We start from the raw sequence: 18847 nt of genomic DNA, 5'->3' as shown, positions 1-18847 counted from the left end.
TCTTATTGTGGATCGGGCTCAGGAACTAAGTTCTCCTGATCTGAAATAGTTAAATAAGGAATGGGTTATACTACCCCAGTAAGGACATCACACTATTTACCGTCACAGAAGTAAAAATTGGTAGAAAACAAAAAACAATTAATGGAGCACAAATTTTAAACAAATTTATTTATCAATAATCGAACCATTTACCGTCCACTTATCTCGGTGAGATTTATAAAAAATGACCTATAGAAACAATAATATCATAGATATCATGAATTCATACAAAATCTGTACCATAGCACATGTCATACTTTTATATTTCAATCATCAAACAACAGTTGCCCCCTTTTCATCAACCTACTAGTATCCATGGAGATCCATAGGGGTCCCCGCTACACGTGAACCATTCCCTTAACAAATTTAATTTTCAGGACCGACCCCATACCCCGTCCGGTAGGGGCGCCAAACAATAAACCTTAATACCCTGTCCGGTACGATGATGAAGCGGGTCGTCCCCATACTACGTCCGGTATGAGCGCCAAAACATTTAAAGTCTCCATACCCCGTTCGGTATGAGACAATGTTTCCGGTAGGGTTCCCTATGGACCCGGTCCGTCCACCATTTCTTAGGATATCTAGTGAGGCTGTCATCTTATCCAATTATCAATCCACACCCCTTTCTTATTTTTTCTTTAGTCTCCGTTACCCATTCAAACATGAATACTTAAACAAGCAACGTACATCCAACAATGGAAGCATATCTTAGATTCACAAAATCAAGCAGTAGTGAAGTAAACAGTGATTAATACATTCAAAACTATAGAATAAATAACCCAGATACCATAATACATTTAAACTGTAAAATAAATCAAACAGAAACTGACAGAGAAATATGTCCGATTCGGACTCCATTAGCAACCATAATTAGTTATGCATATCTACTCAATTTATACATAATACAGTTTTATCATTTATTCAGACTTTAATCCTATGATAGGAAATAGGGTGAGGGGTCCTTACCTGATTAGACGTCGAAAATTGAATTTTTATTGCGCCTACGGGCAGTCCCTGGAATCCATGATTTTTTTTTTCGGGAATTGAAACGCATTTACGGTACCTACACATGTCATAAACAACTCAAAAATCAGACCCAGTGCCTACTCGACCAATTTCGGAATTCCGACACAGCGGCTCCGCTGTGCTCCGACGACAGTGCCGCCGCGAGCAGCGGTGATCCGCCTCGGTTGGCTGTTTTCGGCCGAATTCAGCCAAACTTGTATTGGTTCCTGTGAGAAAATACCCCTAAGGCCCTCAATGGGCTGAAAAAATACAGAAAACTGAAACTTACTGGTGGTGGGGCTCTCCGGTGTGGCGGCTCCTTCGGCTCGCGTCCCAGTTTGGTGTTTTGCTCCGGTCAACCTGTAGAGGAAGGAACGGTGGTCACCATGGTAGAAAAATTACATCGAACGGGAATTGGGAAGGGCCTCATTAGAGGCAAAAATTGAGACAACCTGCGGCGGTGCCGCTGGGCTTCGGCGGCACTTTTCGGCCAATTGACCTGTGTTTTTGTTCCAATTTGGCCATATGTAGGTTCAGAATCGAATTCTGAGCCAAGGGGAGAATGTTTACCTTGTTTGGCAGTCGGAAGTTGTTCCGGTGCGGCGGCAGGTGGCGGCAGTCGACTCCCCGGCGGTTGGGCTGTCTTCTCCGGCGAAGGGCTTTGGCGGCTAGGGTTAGGGTTTGGGTGCGGATAAGATTATTTACAACCATTCGCTTTTAATCTGAGCCGTCCATCGCGATTCAATCTGGACCGTCCGATCGCGATTAAATAGGAAATGAATCTGGACCGTTCATCGCGATGCAATCTAGACCGTCCGTACGCAATTCAATCTGGGCCGTCCGTGCACGTGCAATTTGGGCCGTCTGTGCGCGATTCAATTTGGATCGTCTGTGTGCGCGGGAACAGATCTTAGCCGTTTGATCGCGCACATGCGGATCGCCCACGTGTCTCCCTTTTGCGTGGCATCCCGCGTCAGTGTCTCTGCCACGCGGCTCGTCCTGCTTGGCTGGGGCTGCTGACCGGGCAGCTGACGGGCCGCAATTTTTTTAAATTGCGTTTTGACCCCCCGATTTTCAATTTTTCTTTCAAAAATACTCCAAGAATCTAAATTTTCACCCATTTTTTCCAAAATTATTTTCAACTAAATCCCTAAATAATTTTTACCCATTATTATTATTATTATTTCCATTAAAATAAATTAAACTAAATTAAATTCAATATATTATTTCATAATTAATCATTATATTTATATAATAATTACAAAATTATTATTTTCAAAAAAATAAAAATAAAATTAAAATTAAAAAAGAAAGAAAAGGGTTGAGGTGTTACAACTCTCCGCCCATTAAAGAAATTTGATCTCTCAAATTTGTCTCTTACTCTTGATCGAACAAATGGGGGTACTGGGTTCTAAAGTCTTATTCTAGCTCCCATGTAGCCTCCTTTGATGTGTGATTCTGTCATACGACCTTTACAAAGGATATTTTCTGGTTGCGGAGTAATCTACTCTTTTGATTCGTAATGCCGACTGGTACTTCCTCGTAGGATAAGTCCTCCTGGAGTGGGAGAGGTCCGTGGGCCAAGACATGAAAGGAGTACGGGTTGTACTTGCGTAGCATGGACACATAGAACACATTGTGGATCTTGGAAAGCTCTGGAGGTAGTGCTAGTCTGTAGGCAGCGGTACCAATCATGTCTAAAACTTCAAATGGTCCAATAAATCAGGAGTTCAATTTTCTCCTCCTGCTGAACCTACTAATTTTCTTGAAATGAGTGACCTTAAGGAACACCCGGTCGCCTTTCTCAAACGCTAAATCTCTTCTCCGGGTGTCCGCGTAACTCTTCTGCTTGCTTTGAGCCGTCTGAATGTTCATTCTGATCTTAACAATCTTGGATGTGGTTTCCTCTACTAGCTCCAGGCTGAACAATTTTCTATCACTCACTTCTTCCCAACAAATCGGCGATCTGCATGAACGCCCATATAGCACCTCATACGGAGCCATGCCAATGCTTGCTTGGTAGCTGTTGTTGTAGGCAAATTCTATCAGGGGCAGATGGTCTTCCCAATGGCCCCTAGAGTCAAGGACACAAGCTCGAAGCATATCCTTAAATGTACGGATTATCCTTTTTTATTGTCCATCCGTCTGAGGGTGGAAGGCAATACTGAAGGACAACTTCGTTCCCATGGCTTGCTGAAAGCTACTCCAAAATCGAGAAGTGAACCTAGGGTCCCTGTCGGACACCACTGTTATTGGGATTCCATGCAATCTGACTATTTTTCGGATATACATTCTTGCCAACTTGTCCAAGGGATCGGTCATCCTAATGGCTAAGAAGTGGAAAGACTTAGTGAGCCAGTCAACAATTACCCAGATGACATCATGTCCTGAGCGTACCTTAGGTAACCCTATCACGAAGTTCATGGTGATATGTTCCCACTTCCATTCTAGAATCGGTAAAGGCTGAAATAGTCCGTCTGGGCACTGATGCTCTGCCTTAACCTACTGACATATCAAGCATTTAGACACAAAGTCAGCTATGTCTCTTTTCATCCCATTCCACCAAAACTGGGGTCGCATGCTTTGGTACATTTTGGTGCTTCCGGGATGCATGACAAACTTTGAGCTATGGGCCTCTGTCATGATGTATCTCTTCAACTCACTGTCATTTGGAACACACATCCTGTCCTGAAATCGGAGTAACCCATCGGCAGAGACTCAAAATTCTGAACTAACTCCTTGTTCTGCATTGTTCTTGAGGGCTACTAGGGCGGGATCAGCTGACTGAGTTTCTCTTATTCTCTGGATTAACTTAGGCTGGACGGTCAAATTGCCCAAACATGTGGCTCTTCTCAAGTCCTGAAGTCGAATCTGTTGTGTAGCCTCAATTTGCCTACATCCTAAGACCATCAAATGGGCTAAGATACCTGCACTTTTTTTGCTGAGTGCATCGGCTATCACGTTGCCCTTACCCGGATGGTACAAGATATCACAATCATAGTCTTTAAGAAGTTCTATCCACATTCTCTGACACATATTGAGATCCTTCTGAGTGAATATGTATTTCAAACTCTTGTGATCGGTATAGATTTGAAATGTCTCTCCATATAAGTAATGGTGCCAGGTCTTTAAGGCGTGTATGATTGCGGCAAGCTCCAAGTTATGGGTGTGATAATTTTTTTCATAACTCTTTAACTGTCTGGACCCATAAGCTATGACCTTCCCATACTACATTAGAACACAACCCAGGCCTAGATAGGAGGCATCACTGTAAACCGTATACCCCTCCGATCCACTCGGTAAGGCTGGCACAGGTGCAGTAGTCAGCCGCTTCTTTAGTTCTGAAAAACTTCTTTCACAGTCCTTATTCCACTCAAACTTGGCATTCTTCTTTGTGAGTCGGGTTAGGGGAGCCGCTAGACTAAAAAGTCATTCAACGAACCTGCGGTAATAGCCCCCCATTCCCAGAAAGTTACGGATTTCTTTAACTAATGTTAATTTCTCCCAGCCGAGCACTGCTTGAACTTTTTCAGGATTCACTAATACTCCATTCTTTGATATGATGTGTCCTAGAAAAGCAGTTTGCTTAAGCCAGAATCCACACTTACTCAACTTTGCATACAACTTCTTTCTTCTGAGAACCTGCAAAACCTGGGTTAGATGGTGAGCATGTTCTTCTCTGTTTTTGAGTAGACCAAGATGTCATCAATGAACACGATAACAAATTGATCTAAGAACTTTCTGAAGACCCTATTCATCAAATCTATGAAGATGGTTGGGGCGTTGGTTAGCCCAAATGCCATGACCAAGAACTCATAGTGTCCGTACCTGGTTCGAAAAGCCGTATTGGGGATGTCTTCTATCCTTATTTTCACTTGATGGTAACCTGATCGCAGGTCTATTTTGGAGAAGACCTGCGGATCCTACAACTGATCAAAGAGGTCATCAATCTTGGGAAAGGGATACTTGTTCTTGATTGTGACCCTGTTCAATCCTCTGTAGTCAATACATAGCCTCAACGTTCCATCTCTCTTCTTGGCAAAAGTGACTCCGGCACCCCAAGGGGACACACTGTGTCTGATAAAACCACTGTCTTGCAATCCAGTGATCTGTTTCCTCAGCTCCTCCATCTCAACGCGGCTCATGCGGTAAGGAGCAACTGAAATGGGCTGGGTGCCTGGCTGTAGATCTATGGTGAACTCGACTTCCCTGTCCACTGGCAGTCTGGGTAGTTCGTCCAGAAACACATCTGGAAAGTCTCGGACCACCGAAATTTCTTGAATACAATTCTCTTTCTTGGATTTGCCTAGTTAGAGAAAATAGTAAGGTTAAGGTACTTGACAATTAAGAAGACTTGCCATCAAGGAATAAGTATTAAATAATTTTATTAATTTGTAAATGGCTCCTCATTAGGAGGATTGAATACAACCTTTTTGCTAAAGCAATCTATGGTGGCGTGATGTGCCGCTAGCTAATTCATCCCTAAAATTACATCAAAATCTCCTGTGTCTAATTCTATCAGGTCTACACTTAGTTTCCTATTTACTATCTCCATGGCACAAGCCCTGTAGACAACTTCTCCTAATAGTGTTACACTCCCAACAGTAGAGACAAATAATATTGAATCAAGTTTATTAGGTAATACATTAATTTTAAATGCAAAAACAGGTGAAACAAATGAATGCGATGCACCAGTGTAAAAAAAAAAATGAGTAAGATAGTTATAGATAGTGTACATACCCTGTACCATGTCCAGGTTGGCATCGGCATCCTGCTGGGTGAGGTTGTAAACCCTGCTCTGGATAGGAGGTCTTCCCTGATTCTGGTTCCTTAGGCACTCTCTCGTATAATGTTGGGCATTACCACATATGCGACAAGTGTTGTTGAGGCGGTAGCATGGTCAGTCCCCGTGATCCCTACACTAATGCTGACAGATCTTACCACATCCTGCCACTGGAGCCTGAGGGGGAGCCTGGATCACCAGTCTGGGCCTCTTGTTCTGTTGGACAGGCGCAGTAGGTGCTGGTATGCGGAGTGAAGCTGAGGGTCTGTGGTTCCTTGTTGACTGAGGGAGGGTGTGGAGGCTCCTCTCCACTAACTATGCCTTGGCCAAAACGGCTGAGTATGTCTTGAGCTCCAGTACAAATAGGTGCTGCTTCATCTCTGGGCTGAGGCCCCACTGGAACCTCCTAGCCTTCTTGCCCTCATCCATCAATGTTTCAGGGGAGTATCGGCCCAACTCCAGGAACTTACAGACATATTCTGACACCATCATGTTTCCCTAGACCAACTGGACAAACTCCATCTTCTTAAGATGTCGGATGTGCTTTGGAGGGTACTATGCATGGAAGGCTGCTAAGAGCTGTTCCCAAGTGACTGGAACAGGCAGGGTGGTCTAATTGAGTTCCCACCAGCGGTCTGCTTCTCCCACCAGAATGTAAGTAGCAAGGGTGACCCTGCTCGGGAGTCACTCCTAGGGTCTTGAAGGCCTTTTTCGTCTCCGCTAACCAATACTATGCATCTTCAAAGGAGGATTCCCCTGCAAAAGTAGATGGGTTCAGTCTCCTGTACCTCTCTACATAACCTGGGTCAATCATGGAAGGAACTGAGTCCCGCGGAAGAGGGACTGAGCCAGGCTAAGGATAGACTAGGGGCCCTGTGGTGGCACTTGCTGATATTGTGGGGGCACCGGATTATACTGTGGCGATGCCAGGCAGTACTGTAGCTGGGGCACCGAATTATACTGCAGCGGTGGCACCGGGTGGTACTGTGGAGGAGCAGGCTCGTACCAGGGTGGCTCGGGATTCTCTCGCTGCAGTGGTGGCTCAACCTGTGGCAGCGGGGGAGGGTCAGGTAGCTCCCTTCTCTCCTCTCGGCCCTGCTGGGCAGCAATGAGTCTCTCCAGCATCTCAGATATTTTGTCGACATCTTTTCGAAGCGAACCATCCCGGGCTACTCGATTTAGTGGGGGTCTTCCTCTTCTCATCTCTTCGTACCTGTATTTCACAAGGAATGATTGAGTAATAATTCATTGGTTTAGTGTTTCTCTAAGTATCATTGTGTAAGGAACGAGTTCGAGGAACGCAGCTCTGATACCAACTATAACGACCTCAGAAATTCAAAAAGAAATATATATAATAATCTGAGTGCAGAAACGAAATAAAAGATTTAGGTTAATATCCATTACACAATAACTTAAAAATACTAAACAATATCAAAGAATAAGTTCTCTAAAAGAAATACTATAAATGAAAGAAGTATAAAGAAAACTATAAGACATCTAGCATCTACTCGCCGTTCTCTTGTGGATCGGGCTCGGGAACCAAATCCTCCTAATATGAAATGGTTAAATAAAGAATGAGATACACTTGCCCAGTAAGAACATCACACTATTCACCGTCACAGAAGTAAAGGTTGTTAAAAAATAAAAAACAACTAATGGAGTACAAATTTTAAACAAATTTATTTATCAATAATCGAACAATTTACCATCTATTTACCTCAATGAGATTTATAAAAAACGATATATAGAAATAATAACATCATAAATATCATGAATTCATACAAAATCTGTAATATAGCACATGTCACACTTTTATATTTCAATCATCAAACAACAGTTGCCCTCTTTTCATCAGCCTACTAGTATCCATGGAGATCCATAGGGGTCCCCGCTACACATGAACCATTCCTTTAACAAATTTAATTTTCAGGACCGACTCCATAACTTGTCCGGTAGGGGCGCCAAACAATAAACCTCAATATCCCATCCGATATGAGGGTGAAATGGGCCGTCCCAATACCCCGTCCAGTATGAGCACCAAACCATTTAAAGTCTCCATACCCCGTCCGGTATGAGACAACGTTCCCGGTAGGGTTTCTTATGGACCCGATCCGTCCACCATCTCCTAGGATATCTAGTGAGGCTGTCATCTTATCCAATTATCAATTCGCATCCCTTTCCTATTTTTTTCTTAGTCTCCGTTACTCATTCAAACATGAATACTTAAACAAGTAACGTGCATCCAATAAGGCAAGCATATCTTAGATTCACAAAATCAAGCAGTAGTGAAGTAAACAGTGATTCATGCATTCAAAACCATAGAATAAATAACTCAGATACCATAATACATTTAAACTGTAAAATAAATCAAATAGGAACTAACAGAGAAATATGTCCGATTCGGGTTCCATTAGCAACCATAATTAGTTATGCATATCTACTCAATTTGTACAAAATACAGTTTTATCATTTATTCAGACTTCAATCCTATGATAGGAAATAGGGTGAGGGGTCCTTACCTGATTCGACGTCGAAATCCAGATTTTCACTGCACCTACAGGCAGTCTCTGGATTCCTTAATTTTTTTTTCGGGAATTGAAACGTGCTTACAGTACCTATACATGTCCCAAACAACTCAAAAATCAGACTCATGGCCTACTTAACCAATTTTAAAATTCTGACACGGCGGTGATCTACCTCAGGTTAGCTGTTTCTGGCTGTTTTCGGTCGAATTCAGCCAAACTTGCATTGGTTCCAGTGAGAAAACACCCCTAGGGCCCTCGGTGGGCTGAAAAAACACAGAAAATCAAAACTTACTAGCGGTGGGACTCTCCGCTGCGGCAGCTCCCCCAACTTGCGTCGTAGTTTGGTGTTTTGCTCCGGTCAACCTATAGAGGAGGAAACGGTGGTCACAATGGTAGAAAAATTACATCAAATGGGAATCAGGAAGGGACTCATCGGAGGCAAAAACTGAGACAACCTGCGACGGCAGTTTTCCGGCCAATTGGCCTGTGTTTTTGCTCCAATTTAACCATAGGTGGGTTTAGAATCGAATTCTGAGCCAATGGGAGAATTTTTACCTCCTTTGGCGGTCAGAAGTTACTCCGGTGCGGCGGCGGGTGGCGGCGGTTGGCTCCCCAGCAGCTTGGCTGTCTTCTTCGGCGAGTAGCTCTGGTGGCTAGGGTTAGGGTTTGGGTGTAGATGAGATTATTTACAACTATTTGCTTTTAATCTAAGCCGTCCATTGCGATTCAATCTGGACCATTCATCGCGATGCAATCTGGGCTGTCCGTGCGCGATTCAATCTGGGTCGTTCGTGCGCGTGCAATCTAGGCCGTCCGTGCGTGTTTTTGACGGGGTGTAATTTTTCTAAATTGTATTTTGATCCATAATTTTCAATTTTTCTTTCAAAAATACTCACAAAACTCAAATTTTCACCACTTTTTCTCAAAATTATTTTCAATTAAATCTCTAAATAATTTTTACTCTTTATTATTATTATTATTTCCAATAAAATAAATTAAACTAAATTAAATTTAATATATTATTATATAATTAATCATTATATTTATATAATAATTACAAAATTATTATTTCCAAAAAAATAAAAATTAAATTAAAATTAAAAAAAAAAAAGAAAAGGATTGGGGTGTTACGGTTAATTTATTTTTAATTACTGGGAGTTTCATTTCATTTAATATAAAAATATAAAAAAATAGGAGAACACAATACCTTTAAATATAGTAAACCTCTCTCTTGGGTTTTTTAGATGAAAAAAAAAACTTAAATTTCTATTGATTTTATTATCTCCAAAATTAATAATTTAAAATATGTTTAAATAGACTTACATAAAATTTAAATTTTTTAAAAATAATTTGTCATAATATAAAAGATGAAATGAACTAAATCTTTTAAGAAATGAATTCTCACCAATTACATTATATTTAAAAATAAATATGAACTAAATCTGATTTTATTTATTAATTTAAATTAAAAATAAAATCTTATTAAATTCAAATTAATAAATAAAATAATAATATTTATATTAATCTTTAATCTTCTCTGTACATTAAACTAATGAAATTAGGTTTATTTTATTTTTTAATAATCTATCTATTATAAGGAGGAGGACACACTCTAAAGAGAACAATTAGAGTTAACCTCTTTCAATGGAATTAAAGAAATATACCACCTAATCTCAAGTTGATTCTAATTATTGGATGTCAATTATTATTGCCTTATTATTTGTTGACCACTAAAAGAATGATTCAAATGAATTGTTCACAAGAGTAGGGGATATATAGTTCTTCCTAATGGCAAACTATTCATGTGTAATTATTTACCTTGTCTCACAAGTTTTATAACTATGGTTTGGGAAGTTCCTTTAATCTTTACATGGTGCATAATTTCAATTCATTTATTATTTTTAATAAATAATATTAATTTTTATAAAATGAAAATATATTTGTAATTATTCCTCTACCCACTATGCTAATAATCATGTTTTTTTTTTTATATTTTGTGATTATTTGTTACCATTGAACCCAAAGTCTTGATTTTTTAATTTTTCAATAAAATATTTATTTATTATTGTTATTATTATTATTATCGTATAAATGACACATATCTAATTGCCGTTTACTATATATTAAGTTAATTGAATTGAATAATATAGTATATAATTATTTCGACAATAATATTATTTATTATTTTCTTACTTAGTTGTACGGAGTAAAATATAATAAAATTTTTATTAATATAACAATAATAAGTTTATTTATTAAGTGAAAAATAATCTTATTTCACTAAAAATAATTTGTTAAATTACATTTCATATGGAATGAGAGAATTTAATTAAATTTAATTTTAAACTATTAATAAAGAGAATACATGAGGTTTATAATAATCCCCTCTGTTCCCCCCTTACTCATACAAAAACACTCACCAACAATAGTATTTAATAATTACTCAATTCTTTTTTTCAAAATTAAAATTCATATATTTTATTAATTAAGTAATAAATCTATAATTTCTTCAAAAACAGTAGCGATTATTTAGCTAAAAAATAATTAATAATCTAATTTTCATAAAAGACTCAGTGAGCAAATTGTATAGTTTTTTAAGATAGACTGAGTTAAGAGAGTAGAGAGGAAGGCAAGAGAATAAGGCAGTTGGGTTGTGACTTATTTTGCCATAATCCAAACAGGAAATTAGTAAGAACCTTTTTGCAGCCTCAATTGCTGTTTTGTCTTTTCACTCTCTGATCTCTTCAGCAACATACACACACAGGAAAATACATTTTTTTTTCATTAAAAAAAAAGAACCAACTTTGTCTTGCATGCATTTACATGCATCACTTACTTCCATTAGCAAAATGGTCCCCTCCTCCTGCTCCTCCTCCTCATTATCCCCCTGAAACCCTAACCCTATCTAATCCTCCTACCAAGTACTTAACAAAACATCATCTCAAACATTTACTCTTCTCCCAACCACCATTTCTTTTTAGTGAGATTACTTTTGAAAATGGTAATATATAATCACAACCTAATAAGATCAAGAAATCACAACATGGGTATACAAAGCAGAGTAAAAAGATAAACTCTTGCTTTCGCTTTCACAAATCAGAACCTCTTCGATTACTAGTTACAGCCCTCTTTTCATCATCTTATCATTTATTACCCATTACTTTCTCTGCTTTGAGAACCGAGCTTCAACTCTTGTGTTTCTATCTGCTAAATGCTTCCTTAGCTTTTCTATAAACATTAAAGAAGCAAAATGATCCAACTTTTCATTACTTGGCTTTTGTTTCTTTCTCTTCCCTTCCCTCTCCTCCATTTCCCTTTCTGGCTTCACAGTCTTTTGGATCTTTCTATCAAACACTTCGTGGGTTTTATAAATGATGGTCCCATTCCATGTTTACAACTCTTCTAAACATCTTTTCGGTCTTTTCTTTTCCCTACTTGGATAAATACTCCCACTCACACTTTTTTCCAGTTTTCTTCATCAGTGAAAACGAGAAATGACTCACTTATAACTAAGGAGGAAAAGGAAAACACCAATTTTTGTTCGATTGCCTGAATGAATGTTCAGTACTTGGCTTCTGCTCAACTTCTTTCACTCTGCTCGCTAATACCTTTTCCTTTCTCTGGTTAAAGTTAACTTGTTCCAGTCTTCTTGTTTGCTTCTCTGGGTTGGAAATTTTTAAGGCTGCTGTGCTGTAATATATAGCTATGAAGATGCTTATGATGATCACCAACCACTTCTTTTTACTTCTTTGCATATCTTGTTTGGTTCTCTGGTGTGAAGGAGAGGGAGACTTTGATGTGGCTCCAATGAAGAAAGCTGAACAAGCAGCCCTGTACTCTGCCATACAAGGCTTTGTGGGAAACTGGTGGAATGGCTCAGATCTCTATCCAGATCCCTGTGGCTGGACTCCTATACAGGTTTTACTTTTTTACTTTTTAATCCTCTGGAATCTGCATAATTGCATTGCTAAGTTTCTTATTGGCTTCCTTTTCCATTTTCTTTGTCATTTAAGAATATTGACATCAATTTTCAATTCAATGAGTAAATGGGCATTCACTTTAAGTAGTAGGCTTCTGGAACTTAAAAAATCATCTCAAAAAGATACCTGAGGAAAAAACTGAATGATGTTACCAGACATCTTAATTTGCAGTTTGTGTTAGGGATGTTCACAAAATATTATTATTTTGGCATTACATGCAGTTGTTACAAAGGCGTTACCTTTTGAAGGAGCTCTAAGCATTTTTCTGATTGGTTAGTTGTTCTCATGAGCCTGCTTTTTATATTGGTGGTACTCACGTACTCTACTAGCAGTAGCCAAAGTGAAACAATTTGAAGTATTTGTTGTTGAGAGGAAGCGTGAGGTTCATCAAGCATAACTATGAGATGCATGTAAATCTTTTACACACTGACGATATGAGCTTCAATCATTTGTCACCAAGGTGATAAAATTGCTGAAAAGTTGACTAGAATACAACCATCTCTTTTGTTAATTTTAACAGTCTAAGTTGGAAAGTTTTATGTCCTTCAATAACTTTGTTACTTTGAACTGATCTGGAGTTCTACATATCAGTGTGCATGGCAGATTTTTAAGTCTTTTCTCCTTTTTGGCCTAAAATCATGATTCCGAATTGCACAAAAGTTCAGTTTGGACTTAAGAGCTGGAGAGCCATTTTTTTTTCAACGGTGTAAAATCATCTTCACTATCATGTGCAGAGCATTGTTGTTTTACCTTGGTGCACATCAGCACATGGGATGTTTAATGTCATTACTCATCGACCATTAGCGCTTAGAATCATCTAATAATTGTCATTTCACATGTTGGATTTTCATCAATGAATAGATACTAGCATCTTTAACAGTAGTTCATAATAGAGATTGTGATGTTTTCCCTCACAGGGTGTTTCTTGTGATCTCTTTGATGGCCTTTGGTATGTCACTGCCTTAAGCTTTGGACCTGTGCATGAAAACTCCCTTGTTTGTGCTGGAGATGTGGAATTTAGGTCACAATTATTTGAACTTAAGCACCTCAAGTTCCTCTCCTTCTTCAGTTGCTTCTTGTCACCACACCAACATCCAATAACCATTCCTGACAAGAAGTGGTTAAATCTTGCTGACAGCTTAGAATCACTGGAATTTCGATCAAACCCCGGTCTGATTGATCATGTTCCTACAAGCATTGGTGAGCTCGCCAAGCTACAATCTTTGGTGCTACTGGAAAATGGCTTAACAGGTCAGTTGCCGCAAAATATTGGCAACCTAACAAAGTTGAAGCGCCTAGTCTTGGCTGGAAATTCGTTCGCCGGTGAGATTCAAGATAGTTTTGGGTATTTGCCTGACCTGTTAATCGTCGATTTGAGTAGGAATTCACTATCCGGGCATTTACCTATGAGTCTTGGAGGGTTGACCTCGCTATTGAAGCTTGATCTAAGTAACAACCAGTTGCAGGGGACGATACCAACAGAAATTGGAAATCTCAAGAATTTGACTCTCTTAGATTTAAGTAACAACAAGTTTTCTGGTGGTTTGATCCAAGCTCTTCAAGAAATGTATTCCTTGACAGAGCTGGTATTATCTAACAACTCAATAGGAGGAGACTTGATGAGTGTAGAGTGGGGATATCTTCAAGATTTGGTAATTTTGGATCTCTCTAGCTTGGGCTTGACAGGTGAAATTCCTGAGTCTATGGCCAAGTTGAAGAAGTTGAGATTTTTGGGTCTTAGTAACAACTTTCTTACAGGCAATCTCTCGCCAAAATTGGTTTCTTTGCCTCTTGTTGGTAGACTCTACATAAATGGAAACAATCTGACAGGAGAGCTTCAATTGTCTCAGTGGTTTTACAGGAAAATGGGGAGGCGCTTTGGTGCCTGGAACAATCCTAACCTATGTTACCCAGTTGGAGTTATGTCAACCAACTATAAACCATATGGGGTAAAGCCATGCCAGCAGGAAGTTACTTTGAGTGAACCAAATTACACAACAAAATGGGTTGATAGAAACGTGAACCAAAGTTCCTTTTCCATTACTTCTTTGGGATTCTCAAGCCGCGTGTGTAATGGGTTTTCATGGATATTCCTGGTTGTGATATTTATGATCTTACCAGACTTGCATTATTTTCCATAGGCTTTCTTTGTAATGGCAGGTCTCGAAGAAATTAACCTTTTTAGGTGTATCTCATATCTTTCGTTTCTTAGTCGTTAACAAGAAAAGCTAATTGCATTTGCCAATTGTGAGTAATACCAATATTTCACATATAGTTTTACACTAAACTTGTCTTAAGAGCTCCTCCATGGCATACCTCTATAATCGGTGATTGCCTCTGCCAGTTACGAATAATACCAATATTTACTTGATATATCTTTAAGCTTTACTGTACGCACCACAGAATTCCCCAATGAATATCTGTTTGTTTTATGGCTTGACCAGCCACTTTCTCATCTGGGTTTGCAGTGGACAGATCAACCTTCCCCAACCAAGCTTTGAAAAGTGGGAATTTTGGCAGTTGGGGAGGAAAGAAAGGCTTAAAAAATTGATGTGGGGATTATTTACTGGAATTTACAGGCACGGCTGTTATGACTTTTTAATGCAATGAGAGTGAAGTGTGGGGAGGATGGTTAAGACTGATAGGCTGTACTTTTCAACAGGGCACAGGATCATTTGTGTTTTGTAGTTGAGACCATTAGACTGCCATAGCTATGTTAGTGTTTCAGTAAATGGGTGTCTGGATCATACGTTTAAAGATGATGAGGATTATAGGGTTGGGACCATATAAAAGAGAGAAAAAGTAAAAAAAGCCATTTTTGTCAGCTTGAGTTGGGTTTTCTCTTGGTTCTATGCTGCTATGGTTTTCTTTTATCTTGATTTCTTTTTTGGGGGGGCACTACATTAAACTTCTCTGACCTTTTCAATTGAATGTTCCTTGCTTTTCTTTTTCTTATAATAATAAGAAAAAAAAAAAACAATGGAAGAAGGATTTTGAACTTCACTGATTGGGCATCATTTCCCAATCTGAATTTTACTTTGAATTGAAAAATTTTGCAGTGATTTGTATTGGGTTTTGATCAATGGATACTTTGGTCTGCCTTGATAAATATTATATCTTGGGGGTGAACCAAATCATAAGCCAGCCAGCCCATTTACCCATTTTGATTAACTATAAGGCCTGATATGAGAAGGTGATTGATTACTTTTCTCTTTATCTCTTGGCCTAGTCCAGTTCAGTTAAAATTAGTAAACGGGTCAGTTTGGTTCAATTTCAATCTCATATTCCCTATTTAATTCTGACTTTGGATTTAAATCATATTATAAAATAATTTGAAGTGGTTCCAATATATGACTTTTATTTTATTTTATTAGGGTGATGAAATTCCAATGTTAGTGGTTAGATCATACATGTAAGGAATGTCTTGGTAGATGAGATGAGTATAAAAACGTTGCTATCGGACGGTCAAGATCTGGCATATCAAGTTGACATTTTTCACATTAGAAAATAGAATAATAACGAATGAATTATTTAGTTATCATTAAAATGCCTACCGACTACACTTGACAACTGCCTCCCATATGTTCAACGCCCTCAAATTCTTTGTTCAAATCCCTCAAACCGGACCCCCCCCACCCTTTCTATTTTACAATAAACAAATAATTAAGTAACTAAATCGTGATTTTTCTTTAATTAATTAATTAGTCAAGGTCAAAATGCAAGTTAATTATATCAAGGTTAAGATTAAGGTTAGTCAAGTTTGCAACATATGTCGTTGGTCCGGGTGCACGTTGAAATATTGCTGCACGAGGTGAGAAGACTTTTTGTTTATGTATTTATAATTAATTAATCAATTGTATTTACTATAAGTAATTATAATTATTATTGGTGTTGTGGAAATTAAATTGAAGGTGATGTAATTGGAGAGTGAGATTCTGAGCCAAATACAGATCATCTGGTGAATGTTTAAATAAGTATTACATGGACCCCATTAGGCTTCCCTTTCTTGTCTCAGCTTCATACGCAAACGATTGATTCCCTTCTCTAATTGGAATTACATTTTAATTTATTTCATATTTATCACATTTATAAATACAAAATTTATTCATGTGTATGGGAATTTTCTTGTGTTTATTATATATGGGTTTGAGAAATTGGGATCCAATTTTATTGCTTTTGAAAAATTCTAATATCTTTGAATAGGAAAGCTGAGGAAGTGTTTAGTTTCCTAAAACAAACACGAGAAAGGAAGAGGAAAGCAAGTGCCAAGTCGTGGAAATTTTTACTTGTTATATAATTTTAATCATTTTTTCAAATAAAAAAGAAAGATATATGAAGAAGGAAAGTAAAAAATCCTGCTTGAAATAAGAAAAGGAAAGTAAGAGTCATGTTTTTATTAATTTCATTATTAAAAGAAAACAGAAAAGTACGTGGCATTAGTTTCAGCAATCTGTCATATTGACACAGTCCTCATGGTGGGGGGAGGTGGCATTCTTTTATGACTGACTACTCATTTCTCCGTCACATTCACCAGCTTACTCTTACCAGACTCGATAGGTATGTGTGTGTATATATAAAATTATGTGTGTTAAGTAATGTGCAGACACAAATTCACTAATACCCATTTTACTATATTTAATTATGTGTCAATACTTGCCGTCTATAAACTCCATTTTCATGTGTGGACGATAGATTACTTATTGTCATCAAGTCTAAGACACCAAATTAATCAAAGTAATTAAATTAGTCTAATAAATGATATGGGATGAATTAACTCAGGGAGGGCTGGCCATTAATTAAAAAGCTAGCTAGGTACACGTTAATGTCTGCAAATCTGATATATTATTTGATGTGAGCCAAAAAAAGTCTAATTTCAATATACCCACAAGCAAGCAGCCACAGTTTCAAAGAAATTTCTTCCTAAATATTGACCCCAAAATACGTATTCAATTCGAATGGAAAAACAAATAATGTAAACAGGAGAAATTAAAATAATAAATTAATTTATTTTCTCATTTTTCGTACATATATATATATATATCAAGTAATTAATACTCTCTTAGCCGGCACCAAATAGAAAGAAGCTCCAAGTCGTTTAGTTTTGGTATTATTTTCAATCGTTGACATATCTTCCTACCCAAGAAATTTTTAAATTAAATAATGATTATAATAAGTTATATATATATTATATCTAATATATAAAATAATCTTTGGCGTGCGATTTACTTCTCTCTACTCTTTTTCCGCATAAACCCAATTGCCAAACTTTTTCCTTCTTGCCTCCATGAACGTACATAATATATATACTTCATCCGTTGCCTTCTCTCTCACTTAAAAGTCAGAGAAAACCTCTCCCTTTATCTCCCCGCTATACCCATCTCCCCAAAACGGCTTCATATTGAACAATGTCTCTTCCTTATTCCTTTTCTTCATCTTCTTCATCTTTTAGGCCTATGCAAAGAAAGCTTCTGTTCACTCTGTGTCTGGTTTTGCTCCTTCTTTTGGGTTCTTGTGAAGCTACAAGGCTCGGCGTAACGATGAAGGAGGAGACAAAGGTTACGACGAATGCAGAGAATCACAGAAGCTGGGACAAGACAAGCTTTGTATATAAAGAGCAATTGTTCAACTTCTTACCCAAAGGGCTTGTACCGCCCTCTGGTCCATCTAAGAGACACAACTCTCTCATTCATTCTACTCCACTACATTGAATTTTTCTTTTTATTATTTTACTACATACCTTTTGTCTTGAAATGGGTTTTGATTTTTGTCTTTTGGGTTGTTGAGATTTTATGATGAATACGGAAGAGTTGCAAAGGTTTTGTTCTTTGTGATTCTGGTGATACTTATAGTGTACATATATATATACACGATAGATTATTAGATTGCCCTATTGAGAGAGATATATGTATGAAGTTGCTAAGTTGATACCAGTTAATATATGTAGTAAATAATCATATTGAATGGATTGAGCCTATTCCGTGAATTCAAATTTTTTACTTATACATTTTAAATTATTCGGAAGAATGGGTTAATATGATCATCTTTCTGCTTCTTTTGAATATTGGGATTTGGAACTGAGTTTAATGAACTGTAGAATAGAAGCATAGAATGGTAATGAGAGAAAGTCATAGAAGTAAATTGCCTTGGGGCAAGGCCACACCCGACTGCCCCACCATCTTTTCCGAGTCCATCTCGTGATTCAACGCGACTGATATGCATGTTCTTGGCTGCTCATGCAAATATGAGTGGGCAGATTTTATAAACGTTATTGATATATAATAAAATAAATATTAAAAAGTACAAAAAGTAAAATGTAAAATATATTATTTTATTCTACGTGTGAATTCATCTGTAAATTGGGTGCAACTTATAACTCCCTCTGATTTGTTATCTCGCAGTATTTATGATTGTAAAGTTGACTAATTCATGATAATCATCATCCCCGTGGTTTCAACATTTATTTCGTTCTACTAGTTTTTTTTTTTTTCAAAAGAAGATTAAAGGAGTTAGTTTTG

General features: G+C 37.8%; 2 protein-coding genes across 2 annotated transcripts; both read left to right on the top strand.

Moving 5' to 3' along the window:
* The first annotated feature begins 11235 nt into the window (after positions 1-11235).
* Positions 11236-14577, top strand: LOC110823866 (piriformospora indica-insensitive protein 2-like). Its single transcript, XM_022054363.2, has 2 exons — positions 11236-12270; positions 13250-14577. Exons 1-2 carry the CDS (start codon positions 12058-12060, stop codon positions 14471-14473), a joined length of 1437 nt encoding a protein of 478 aa, XP_021910055.1. The 5' UTR covers positions 11236-12057; the 3' UTR covers positions 14474-14577.
* A 3008-nt stretch (positions 14578-17585) lies between these two features.
* Positions 17586-18321, top strand: IDA (Putative membrane lipoprotein). The gene has a single exon (XM_022054352.2). The coding sequence runs from the start codon at positions 17738-17740 to the stop codon at positions 18038-18040; it is 303 nt and encodes a 100-aa protein (XP_021910044.1). The 5' UTR covers positions 17586-17737; the 3' UTR covers positions 18041-18321.
* Positions 18322-18847: the final 526 nt, after the last annotated feature.

This window comes from Carica papaya, chromosome 2 (assembly GCF_054855325.1).
Source record: "Carica papaya isolate Zhongbai chromosome 2, ASM5485532v1, whole genome shotgun sequence".
Lineage (NCBI taxonomy): Eukaryota > Viridiplantae > Streptophyta > Magnoliopsida > Brassicales > Caricaceae > Carica > Carica papaya.
Note: the sequence above shows the minus strand (reverse complement) of the source record. Positions and strands in the feature narration are given on the sequence as shown.

What these genes read in the sequence shown, in the direction of transcription:
- LOC110823866 (XM_022054363.2), top strand. Translation starts at nt 12,058, where the DNA reads ATGAAGATGCTTATGATGATCACCAACCACTTCTTTTTACTTCTTTGC. An exon ending in GTGGCTGGACTCCTATACAG is followed by an intron (nt 12,271 to 13,249) that starts GTTTTACTTTTT and finishes TTTCCCTCACAG; the next exon opens with GGTGTTTCTTGTGATCTCTT.
- IDA (XM_022054352.2), top strand. Translation starts at nt 17,738, where the DNA reads ATGTCTCTTCCTTATTCCTTTTCTTCATCTTCTTCATCTTTTAGGCCT.